General features: G+C 37.3%; 1 protein-coding gene across 3 annotated transcripts in view; it reads left to right on the top strand.

Moving 5' to 3' along the window:
* The window catches only part of RASGRF2 (Ras protein specific guanine nucleotide releasing factor 2), a 125934-nt gene that overhangs the window by 86873 nt on the left and 26014 nt on the right, over positions 1-13047 (top strand). For all 3 annotated transcript variants that reach the window (XM_082075210.1, XM_082075209.1, XM_082075211.1), the window contains one exon: positions 10571-10677. In XM_082075210.1, coding sequence (XP_081931336.1) covers positions 10571-10677 — 107 coding nt within the window. The remainder of the gene's footprint in view (positions 1-10570; positions 10678-13047) is intronic.

The raw sequence follows: 13047 nt of genomic DNA, 5'->3' as shown, positions 1-13047 counted from the left end.
AAATCAGTAGCAAAATGAAAATAGAGATTAAAGGTAATTTGTTTGGAATCTGCATTCTGCTTCAGTATCCCTGAATGTTACTCCTTTCCTCTGAATATTCACCTACTCTGTAGTGCATTTGAATAGACTTCTATTTTTGTTCCTGAATTAGGAGCCCTTTTAATTTAGCAAAATTTTTGTTTAGCGATTTTAGATGACTGGCTAAACATTCATGTCCAAATTGAGTTGAATCTGCCCTTGCAATTTTCTTAGGGCAAAAACTTTGAATTAAAACAGTGACTTAAACATGAAAGCTAGTTTTGTCTTAGCGATCCCTGCTCTTGGGAGTTGGGAGCCAGGGGAAAATGATGATTCTTTTTTTCACTTGAGGAGAAATTTAAGATCCCCTTTTTTATGTGTTCCTCTCTCTTGAATTAATCTCATATTCTAGTTTGTGAGAGGAGTGGAATACTTGGGAAAAAAGTATTTGCACTGGACATGTCCTGAGTTATGGCACTATGAACCATGTGTTTTCTGACCCATTGCATTAAGTCCTGAGCAGCTGCAGGGAAAACTCTCTATTTCATAGATCATGCAACCAGCCAGTACTGAGGGAAAAATTCCTTCTTCATCTAAGAAAGGAGACTAATACGGTCCCTATTCCTGCTTCCCAGAAACTCATCACCACAATCCTACTGCGATTGACTTGATGAGATGTGTTGAATATGTATTTTCCAGTGGTTTTGCTGAGCTTCTCTGGGAGGCTCTTAGGTGGTGTCTCCCCCTGCTCTCCAGGCTGAGGAGGAGAGAAGCTGGCATGGAGCTGTGACCACTGTGTGCAGGCAACAAGCCCTAGTATGTCAACACTGCAAGTAGGAGTTTGATGAAAAGGTTCATAAAAAGGGCAGGTTTGTTTAGATTCTTCCTCACATTTGGGGCACTGAATGGTGTGTGTGGGGTGAGAAGTTTTGGGGAGGATTTTTTTTTTGTATTGTTTTAGTTTTTTTCCTTTTTATTTTTTTCTTCCTAAGCCTAAGTATTGCTTGCACAATTAATATTTGTTTATGCTGCTATTAAGTTGCTTGATTTGTGGCCCAATCATAAATGGTCTGGAATCTACTTATGAGATGGACGTTTTGTTCAGAGATTTTTTTGTTGACTGGTATACATCCTGCCAATTTTTGTTTTGCATGACAATCAACTGTTTGTTCACAGATGGTCTGAAAAATTATACATTTGGCTCTTTGCAATTATTGCCTCCTTTCCATTTAACCTTTCCTCCTATTGTCATAAAAAAATCTGAATGATTTTGCAAACTACTTCCTTTAGCTTAATGTAAAAATTCCAGCCCAACTAAACAAAAAAATTCCAAAAGCATCTTTTGTGTATTCTGTTTCTAGGTGTACATTGTCACAGATTTAATTTTAGCCTTTCTTTTGTGGCAGGGCACATAGAGCATGTTAAAGGTCTGAAAGCCTACTTCAAATAGTTCTTGAAAAGACTGTGAGCATTATGCAAAAAGATCTGGTATACTCTTCATATTGCTAATGGAGCAGTTTGAGAGTACAGGCAATGTGTAATTAAAGAAATCAAGAGCTGGAGATCACTCAAAATGCAGAAATACATCAGCAGGTTAAAACTGCTTATATCTTCCCTGGAGACTAAGAGACATAGCAGGAACACAGGCAAGTGCACTTGGCTGACATACAAAATCAAAGAAATATCAACTACAGTGTTACTGTTCTTGTCATTATTCATGGAAGATAATTCATACATTCCTGCCTTAAAAAAAAAAAAAAAGTGTCTGAGATGTACTGAAACAGTCACAAAAATAATTGTTATGGTAGGCTGTTCAAAAAGGCTTTTCTTCTTTGTCAATTGTTCCCTATAGTTCTTTTATATAAATAAGTCAGGAAAATATTCTGCTGTCACATTGCACATTTGTCATGATATTCTGCAATGTGTAAACACAATTGGCAACAACAGCCTTTGAAATTCAAGATCTGTTCTTTTCTAGAGGTATATCTATAAATAAAGGCACAAGATTTGGATGGTTTCTCCTAAGACTTCGCTGGAAAGCTTGGGCTAGGATTTTGCACAGGCATGCACACATAAACACTTGTATGCAAACAAATATGATTTTGAAGGTGTATGCAGGTACACAAAAATATACCATTAGGTTTTAATGATGACATTAACTCCTTGTTTGCTTTCTTTGCTGTTGCTGAGAGAAGAAAAGAATAGGATGTTGTCCAGTGGTAATGAGTTACTGCTACTTACGGTTGTGGAAAGTGCATCCTACGAAGGGCAGCAGTACAAAGCTACAGATACTCATTCCCTGTGTGGTTGCAACAGATGTAAATGCTAATGCACACACATGTGGGTTTTTTCTCTCTATAATAAAGGAGTGAGCAACGCTATTTTCTCTGGACCCATGTATTTATGACGTTAAGACAAAAATAAAAAGCAATCTTGTATTGCTGCTGAAAAAAAAATGCAGACTGTTCGGTATTTTTTACTTCTAAGATGAGTTATGGATTTTTATTAACAAGTTACGTAACTCGCAACTGCAAATATGTTTTCGATATTTAGCAATTTTAAAAATTTTTCTTCCAAGTGTGAGACTCTAATATGGTCTCCCGAGATAGTATCTCTATTGAAAAACAAACAAACAAAAAACGAACAGAAAACCCAAGAGTGTGTACCAGGTGTTATCTATAGCAGTAACTGTGTTTTTAAGGATTTTTAAACAAGAAATTTTCAAATTTGAACAGTTCTTTGAGTTTAAAGGAATATTTTCATTCTTCGTGGTACTCATGTTTTAACCATATAATCTCATAAGTTATTATAATTCTCAGAGCAACCTAATGTTAATATTAGGAGTTAGAAGAGCATCTTGATCTTAAGCATGTTCTTTAGACAGTCTTTTTCCCCCATCCATTAAACTAAAATTATTTTGTCGGACTGATGTATTTTTAGACTTCTGGATTTAGTTCAAGTTTACAGCAGCATCATGACATAACTGCTTTATCTCAATGTTGTGTTCTTTAAATTACTCTGATTAGAAAAAGCCTTTCTAAAGTGAGAGTCATTTAAAAATAGTTCACCAACCTTTCCCTTAAATATCTTGCAGAAATGAAACACAGTCACCATAGCTCTGTCTGCGTTACACTATTGTACATCAGCTGGTGCATGTGGATCCATGAGATTTACTTTACTAATACTATAATCCCTTGACTTGATTTGATAGTTAGATTATATTTCTGGTGGAGGCTTTAGCAGAAGAATCAAATACATACTTGGATTTATTTCTGACGTGGGTGGTTACAACAGGGATTTTCAGTGGCATATTTCTTAGAACAAAATGATTTTGTATGTGCCAAGGACCAGTGGAAGTGAAATTAAAAGCCTGAAATGCATTGGACACTTGATTTCTCCTGCTTTTTAATCAACACTTCTTCTGATGCTGCATAAATTTATAACCCTTTGTGAAACAAACTCAAACCCTGGCATAGTGAATGATTAAATATGGCTCTTTCTTAAACTGAAGTAACCCAAAGATCATGGCTAAACTTGATAGCTCCTACTTCCAAGCCTTAGGCTGCTCATATGACCTGCTCCATTATAAATCTGAATGTGCACATTTGATAATTACAATAAAAGAAAAAATAGGAGGAACTGTTTTGCTGATCAAATACATTATTCTGTATGCAGTGAGTGGGATATCGTCATTTTTATGCTTTTTTTCCTGTCAGTTAATGTGGTCTCCTTTTCCAGCTCTGTCCAGCTCCTTTTCCAGCTGGCTAGTGTATGGCAACCTGATATCATAATTAGAGATATGAAAAGGAAAGGAGAGTCATTGCCAGTGTAGTTTTCTTATATTAAGCTACTTACTATCTGATACGTTTCTGTGGAAGTGTGTGAAACACAGTTGCTTGCTTGAGCACCAATAAGGATGGGTATCTTTAGGCAGTCATACAAACTTTTTTTAGGTATGTCAATGAAAACCTTTCCTAGTTAGTTTTTTTGTACCACATGTATTTTGGGAAGGCTTTCCTTTTGTGCTGCATATATTTGAGAGGATTTTTCAGTTTTAATCTGTGGATGAAAACTGCTCTGCTCCAAGCCTGCGGTTTTTATTTATTCTTTATCCAGGTCAGAAAGTAACACTGATGTTTGCCAAGCCTAAGCTTTCAGGATTTGAGCCAGGCTGCATCATGAAACTGGCCCACAACTCTTCAGTGGCCCACAACTCATCAGAAGAAAATAAACATAAGACAGAGAAATATATTTTACTCTTTTTTTTTGCTTATATGTCATCTGTTTTATGAACTATGAATGTTCCCTTTACACTTCTCTAGGACTCTGTGAGGTTTGCTTGACCTCCTCAAGTAGTAGAGTCCAATTTTCTCCTATGTTAGGTGCTAACTCAGCTTCAGTGCATGATTCCAGAGTATTTTGGTGAAACTGACACAAAGTCTTTTTCTTAAATGAAGTTTATTTGCTGAGAAAGACACCAGAAACTTGTTGAAATCACCCTTCAAAATTTAAAACAAGTTACCTCTAAATCTTGTGAATGGAAATGTATAGATAAACTCTGAAAAAGATATGAATCATCAAAACTTTTTACATATTAATTATTGTGCTCAGGAATTGTGTGCTGCTGTATTAATGCAGAAATACAAAATGCAGATATTATGGTTACTGTTACTAGACTGAGAGTTTTTGACATCTTAAATAGAAAAGCAAGTGTACTTCATTTAAGATATACAGTGCAGAATTTAACATAAAACAAATGTTCCTCTTGGCCAAGGTAGATTTTAAAGAGGAAATAATGTAAATTGCTGATGGAGTCAGGTTTGTTCAGTAGAGCAAGAAAAAACAGGACAGGATTTTGCTAAAGGGTCGTCTTAGTAGCTTTTGAGGAGACGGTCTGTTCTCTGTCCCACACTCACACGTGATGTGATATTTGGATCTGGTCCCGAGTGCAGCTATTCCAAAGGTGGAAACAATGACACGTCCTACCTGTAGGCACTGATTGCCTGCGGGCTTTGATTTATTAATGGGATAGATAGTGATATCAACCACTGAAAGTGCTTCAGACTTCCACATAAGAAGAGCTATCTATGTACAAGGTATTGCCATAATTTAGTCTAGTTTTGTCAGCAGGTGTTGAGATATACGTCTATTCAGCACTTTTTTAAAATTTAAATCTGTGGTGATAGTGTAAACTATAAAAATATTAGTTTTGATTATAGTGCACATAACAAAAACATCCAAAGGTCGAACTGGATTTTGCACAGCATAATCTGAAGAGAAGTACATGAACAGAGTGATTCAATTACCTTGAAAGGAGTAATTCACTGAAACTAGCAATGCTGCAGGTTAACATTGTGTTTTGACAGCCTGTGGTATAAGTTCTGCATCACTGTTATGTGAAGAAATTATTTGTGGAAGCAGTATATATTAATCTCAACAGATACTGGGGAAAAACATTACTTGAAAGTAGCACTCACTGGAGCGGCAGCCCACTAAGTTCTTTAATGATAAGAAATGTTACTGATATTTCTCATGTAGAAAGATTGCTTCCTTCAGGAGAGAAACAGATATTCACCATGGATTGTTTCAGGGCAGTTCCACACAGAATCCCAATCAAAACATTGCAAAAGTTGGCAATCCTGCTATACTGGACCCCTCCTCTCCTGGAACCACAGTGAGGATGATCTCATAAGAAACCATGCCTGCTTTCCCGCTGATTTAAGTGTAATGTGTGGAGCTGGCCCCCAGACTGCTCAACACCGATAATAACACAGTATGGGAAAGACCATTTCAAAATTGCCCCTTTTAAAGATTATTTCCACAAGCATTTGTTTCTGGATACCAAGACAGATGAAATTTTATCTGATCAGATATAGCTATTCCGTTGATGTTTCAGTCCACTTATATTTATAGCCTATATGGCTAAGGGTGCCTCCCAGTCATGGACAGGAGTAATATGATGCCAGAGACTGTATAATCAGAATTAAAAACTATTCCTAGCTCAAAAATAGGTAGAAAAAAGTGTATGTGGAATAATAGAGCAGATGCACCAATGCCAAAAGGTTAACTGGAAACCGTTTGGTAGGATGGTCTCTGAGATATGCCTCAGGGTGCAATGAAACCTGTGATGAAATGCCTGTTCCTTGCAGATCAACATCAGGAGATCCTGCTAGACTAGCACCACTGTTACCTCTTGCAAAACTGGACAGGATTGGAAGATTTAGATTCCCTTTTGCAGCGTGGAGAGCAGCAGACACATGAGCTGTCTGTAAGTGGCAGCATGAATGTGCCATTTACAGATAAATTTGTATACAGGGCTCTTTGAAATATGCATATGGAATAGTTGCGGTCGTCATGGTGGCTCAGGGTTTTATTTGGAGTTATACTAAGAGAGGACTAGGTGGGCAGAAGGAGAGAGAGGGAAGTAAGGAGCAGCAGTAAAACTAATGTATTAGAAGGAGTTCGTGCTGTGAAAAGTTCTGGAAACACAGATGGCATCATCAAAGTTCACGGATGCCTGCTTAGATACCTCCTGTAGTGGCTTCATCAGATCTTAGTCTGGTCATCTCCCGTTTGCAGGCCCTGTTCCAAAGTCCATGTCACGTTGAAAGTTAGGAGGAGCAAAACAAACGCTAGGCAAGGACTTGCTTTTGCATGTTTCTGCTCCTATATTAATGCAGCTACAGCAATAAACATTAATTGGGGGGTTTTTTAGTGTTTTGTTTAGGCCTTTTCTGTCAAAGTTAGAAGCCCAAAAAGTAACAGTACCTACTGATTGTACTTGTTTGCCACTGACATTTTTTCTGTTTTCTTAGAGTTTTGTAAGATCCTGAAATTAATACCACTCTTCTGTCCAATTTAAATGTTCTTGAGTACCTTTTTTCTTAACTTGAGTACCTTTTCATTACTAAAAAGATCTGTGTGATTACTGTAAAAAATACTGAGATTTCTTTTGCTTTCATCTTCAATATTCACTAACTTTAGATTAATAACACAACATAATTTTCTTAGTATCAGGAATTATACAGTATAGTGCCTTAAGTGGTGGGGGTTTTAGCTGTTGCTAACCTGACTGGAAGGGAGCTGACACATTAGTTTTGAATAAATTTGCTGTTAGCCATCTGTGTATTACTTTACACTTAAATAGACTTCTGATATATAGGTGATAGATTAAAAATCTGTGACTGTTGTCTACAATTTTAATTTAAAAAAGTATATAAATCTACTTAAGCTTATCTAGTGAATAGTAGCAGTTACTAAAGAACTAATTTTGAGACTAATCTAATTAATGTCCATAGCATTTTAATGGTATGGATGGTAACCATCTCTACTGCATGCTAGCAGACTTGGCTTCCACTTCAGGTCCAAGTCAGTTCAGGATGAAAAAGCAAAGAGCCAGCAGTGTGCTATGCACCATTCCACAGGTTCACACTTCGCCATGTCTTCTGGTGATAGACCTAGAGAACATCATATTATTCGTCTTTGCAGATCTCTCCACACTGCTCAACGATGACTTGCCCATCTCTGCCTTCATGAGGGGCAGTTCATCTTTGTTGCAGTGCAAGTCTCCAGCATTGCCCAGATCATTGTTATGACTTGAAGAGGGAGTATAATCAATCCCTTTGTTCTGAACTGCCCCGTGTTCCTTCAATGTAGAAGGAATAGAATGCAAAAGCATTTCCTTGGAAAAAGCATGGTAGATCATAGAAGAGGAACAAAGGCAGAGGCTTTTTCTGAACATTACATGTCCCAGTAGCTTTGTCGTGCTCCAGCGTCAGTTGCCTCAGCAAGGTCTAAGGACTTCATGTAGTATTCTACAGCATAACTCGCTCTGGCTTAAGGCCTAAGTCTGCTGAGCTGTTGTCAAAGATACTGAATCTGGAGCCTACCTGGGGTCTGCTGTTACTCAAACCAGGTCCTAAGGGAAAACACTGAGACAAAGCCAGACATCCAAATGGAAGGATGCTAAGCCGGTGTACAGAGAACAGTGGATATACCACTCCTTTCCATTTCCACAAGAAAAGGTCATGAACGTGATGTTCTTCAAATTTAATCTGAAGATTTAATCTTGGACAGCAAGTGTTGCTTGAGGACTTGTGGATTATTTTTTGTTTCTATAAAGAATGATAAATTATAAACGTTGTGCGAAGAAAGAAGGAAACGCATCCTGCCTTTCTGAGTTGTTTGCTATTTAAAAACAAGGTCAGAATGGAGTTAATGGATTTCCAGTTTTATTTTGAAAAAAATGTATTTCATAGAATCATAGTTCTGGTTGGAAGGGACCTTCAAAGCCCATCCAGTGCCACCCCTGCCATGAGCAGGGACATCTTCACCAGCTCAGGTTGCTCAGAGCCCCGTCCAGCCTGGCCTGGGATGTCTGCAGGGATGGTTCATCCACCACCTCTCTGGCCAACCTGGGACAGGATTTCACCACCATCACTGTAAATAATTTCTTCCTCATGTCTAGCCTGAATCTCCCCTCTTTTACTTTAAAACCACCACCCCTTGTATCACAACAGGCCCTGCCAATAAGTCTGTCCCCATCTTTCTTTTAAGTACTGAAAGGCTGCAATAAGGTCTCCCTACAGAGATTTCACTGATTTAGATATTTGAAGTCTTGTACCTGAAGATTTACAATGAATCACCCACTTGGACCTAAGTTCACACATGCGTCCATGTTCAGCTAAATTCCTTTCTTAAAAAAATGGAGATGTCCATTTATAGGTTCGAGATTTCAAAATTAAATACTGACAGTGTGGATCTCGGTGAACATGTTGCCTTTTCTCCACAACAAATTACTGCTTAAAAATTGATGAAATTCTGAGGACCACAGAAGTTTGCTGGTGTGATCTCTGGAGGTTTTCCTTTTCCCTTTCTTGTTCTTTTTATTCTTTTGCAGCTGACTGGAAACTGTCCCTGTAGGCTTCTTTCTGTTTTCCTTCCAGCTTGCTGAAAGTCCTTTTCCTTAATGTTACTTTGATAAACACTCCGCTGCTTTAATATATAAATTTCATTGTGACTTTCATTGCTGCAATGAAGTGGCTAATTGAACAGTTTATAATATGTATGCCTAATTGCTTCTGCAAGAGGTTAACTGTGAAAGGCATGGCAAATTAACAAGCAAAATGTTGCCTAGGTTACCTTTTACTGAGTAAAGCCTCAGAGATTTTGTTTACTTTGCTGTTTATGGGCAATGAAACTCCTGAAGATGTTTTAATATGAAACTTCCTTTGATAATGCATCATAGATGTCAACTACAGTGTAATATGCCATAGGTTAAAAGCTTCAATGAAATGTAAGTGTAGAAAATATATTTGTGGTTTGGTGTCCAACCTGCAGTAAAAGATGTAAGAGTGAAGTTAAACGTTTATTTCCCTGCTTATCTTTCAAAAATTATAGATCAGAAATTTGGATTTTGGGGATTGTCTGTAATAAAAATAAAGCAAAGTTAATACTAGCCTCTAAGAATACCTCCAATGTGTTTCTCACAGAATAAATAGAAGTTTAATCTGCCTTTGCTATTTATAGTAATACACTGGATTTAGAGCAGCTTTTATGCCAAAAAAATAGTAAAGTCCTGGTCATATGGGACAGTGTTTCCAGTTGTTACTTGGACTCTGCACTGAGTTAAAATAAAAGCAGGACAGTGTAAGATCAAATCTGACAAGAAACTCTCAAGTGTGTCTTCAGAGTTTTTTGTTTGTTTTTTCAATTTGGAGTTTTAATGTAATAATTTCATTATTATTAAAGTAATGTATTCATTATGTTATCATGCAGGTTGTATTTATTATCGAGATAAAGCAGAAACTGGAAGAGAAGGAAGCAATGGTTTGAATGTTAACTTTCTTGTTTGTTTTTAAAACCATTTCTTTGTAAGTAAATATTGCTGAATGGAAAAAAGTTGTCTTTACCAGATGTGTGGGGAAATGCTGAAGGTGGCAAATCTTTGTTTTCAGGCAGCTGTGGTTGTAAATGTGTTTTCTGTATACCTGCCCACTTTCCTGTCACTCCAGTGGCAAAAAAACAAAATAGCTTATTTGAACAGTCTCTTTCGACTAGTAGAGCCTGTACAATACCACGAAGGGACATTTCTGTGTTTACCTTCTTCTCCTCTGTGTTTAGACTTCTATCCTCCCCCATTTCTTTACCATTTTTGAAATTTATAATACCTCTTTTTCCTTTCTAAATCGCACTTACTTTCCTTTTGTAATCTGCCTGATTACAGGCCCTGTACATTTTTGGTCTGATTCTGTTTTTTCCGTACTGGAGAGAGAACTGATGTTAATGACAAAGGGAAATGTTCTCTATCTTTCTGAAACTGAATACTGAACAGAAGGACATGTCTGTATTAGTTATGATGAGTAGGGTTGTATTCTACTGATTTTGCAGAATTTCAGCTGCCCAAATGGTCATACTTGAAAATCTATATACGCATCCTTCCTTTTATTACACATAAATGTTCCATGAGCTTTCAGTTTACCCACGTTATTAATCCTATGTTTGAATGTTTGCTACCTTCCTTAAAATTAATGTGGGTTTTCTTTTGGCACAGGATTTAACAATTCTGAACGCATGTGCGACAAAGAATTCATAATACGCAGAGCAGCCACGAATCGTGTCCTGAATGTCTTGCGCCACTGGGTCTCCAAGCATTCTCAGGTATTGTCCTGTTGCATCCTTCTCCTTGCCATCTCTAATATGTTTGTGTTCTCCCTACAAAATATTTATAGGCAGTGCTGCTGTGTAGCGTAGCAAAGGTCAAACGGCCTGAAAAATCAGTGCTGTAGAGATAATGTGGAAAATAAGCCTGTAAAAACACACTGTTAAGCAAGTGAAGGATCCTTCATCTAGTCTTGCAAAGCTCTCCAGAAAATATCCAGTTACAACATTATTCCTGATAACATTCTGTGTGAGTGCTCTACTGTTGTAATACCTATTGAAATACATAATGAGCATCTTGGATTTATCTTTCAGATTGTCAGTGTTCAAGCTACAGGCAGCTTGGTTCAGTTACTTTGGCTGAATGTGTTTAAATACTGGTGTTTGCATACAGATGTTTATTTATTTGTTGTGAGTTTTATATGGAAAGAGGCACCAGTCCTTCATGTTGGTCTTTCTACAAACCATGACAGGACTGTGAGTCTGATTCGTAATCATAAAACTGTGTCGGAGAGGGAGGGGGAAAAATATCTGAGTAGCTAGTAGAATTCCATAGAGATAGGATGTCCCTTAAGCTGCCAGGTGAGACAAATGTTGGAAGACTTTGGCATGTATGTAGAAGACTACCAGGAAAATTATTGAAAGAAATGAAGGAGGAAAGGAGAGAGGAAAGGGGGAAAAGGGAGAGCACTTTGGAAGCAAATGAAAGATTCTTGTACGCCTTGGACAGATGGTACTTCATGGCAATTATAGACTGCTTTGTCATTACATGCTAATAATCAAGAACACTTAATCTAGAAAGAGTTTATTGCACAGCTAACTGCAGCAATGTCAAACTGTCCTATGTCAAACTCCGTTCCCTTTTTTCCATGGAATAGATTTTAATTATCATACAGGTTACGTTTGCTAGAGGATGAAGTCCTTAAGAAATGCACAAGTGAGTAAACTGGATGTGTTTGAAAAGCTGAACAGGCCAGAATAATTTAATAAAACCTCTCTTGATACCATGGAAATGATTAAACATATTTTTAGTTTTTGGAAGCCACCTATGCACAGCAAGTTCTCTTTGACTGCCTGTTAAATAAAAATCAATGCATGGCAAAATCTTGAGCTGTAACGGGAACGGCAGAAGTCTGTTGCTACTGTTCTGTGTTATTGTAGTGTACTGTGTCTCTGCCATATTTTGTATTAAAAGTGACTGCTATGAGTTGAGTTCACCATCTATATGACTTAAAAGATGGTCAATTAATGTGGTTGTGAAAATGTTAGGAGTCATCAGACTTTGGTCTACGTTAAGCAACTGTCTACAACTAGTTAGACTGAAGCTTAAGTTTCAGAGCTGACCCTGATTGAATTGTGATGATTCTCCATCATAAGCTCAAAGTAACAAAGTAAGAGTGCAAGCATACTCTATAATCGTAGCAATTTGCCCCAAATATACTTCCCTCCTTCAAAATACACGTGTTCTCTGTTTCCATATCAAAAGTACCCATTTTATGCAAAGAATTTAATAATGTCCTTACTACTTTTGTAACTACTTTTACATAATGTTTACAATTATATTATCTTTAAAGTAGTAAGAGGACAAAAGTAATGAGTGAAAATTCAACAGTGTACATTCTCAAAGTGGAAGCTGTTAACTGGACTCCCTAGTCACTCACTGTCTTTTATTTTTAACACAGCAAGCATGGCAGATTTTAATTCTGTAGCTTTCTTAATCCAGTATTCCGATGTGGTAAATATTTTAAAATGCAAGGACTTTGGCACAGAAAGTAATGAATGCTACAGCAACAGAGCATGGAATCAGATTTTTGTGTTGTTTACTTGTGAGACTAGGGAGAAAGAAAGGACCGAAGACCTCAGCAAACCAGAAATGACTGGCCAGTTTCTGCCAAAAAAATATGGGACAGGACTGTTTTGAGGAAGGCAACTGAAGAATTACTGTCTGGCCAAATAGTATGAAATGTTGGCAGTAAAGATGTATAGTCCTGGGAGAGCAGTAGCTCAGAGCCTCATTTTACAATAACAAGACAAACTGCAAGCCAGAGAACCTTTAGCCACCAGTGTCTGCTGAAGAAATGTTTATTAGATTTCAAAAATGACAAAACAATGTAAGTATTAAAATTCTATGCGATCAACAGACTTGCCCAAAACTTTATTACATTTTAAGGTATTTGCATCATTCTCCGGCCACTTAGAGCAGTTGGGACATCCCTCACCTTCAGCAGCAGCCAAGGGCAGGTCTTAATCTCTTATTAGAAAAAAAAAAAAAAAGTTAGCAAAATAAATTGATGAAATAAATTGATATTTGTAAAGGTAAACGTGCAGTGCACTATGCTTTGTTGATACTCTTTTCTCTCCACTTGTCTT

The sequence above is a fragment of the Streptopelia decaocto genome (assembly GCF_964273445.1).
Source record: "Streptopelia decaocto genome assembly, chromosome: Z".
Taxonomy (NCBI): domain Eukaryota; kingdom Metazoa; phylum Chordata; class Aves; order Columbiformes; family Columbidae; genus Streptopelia; species Streptopelia decaocto.
This window is presented reverse-complemented; position numbering and strand designations above follow the sequence as displayed.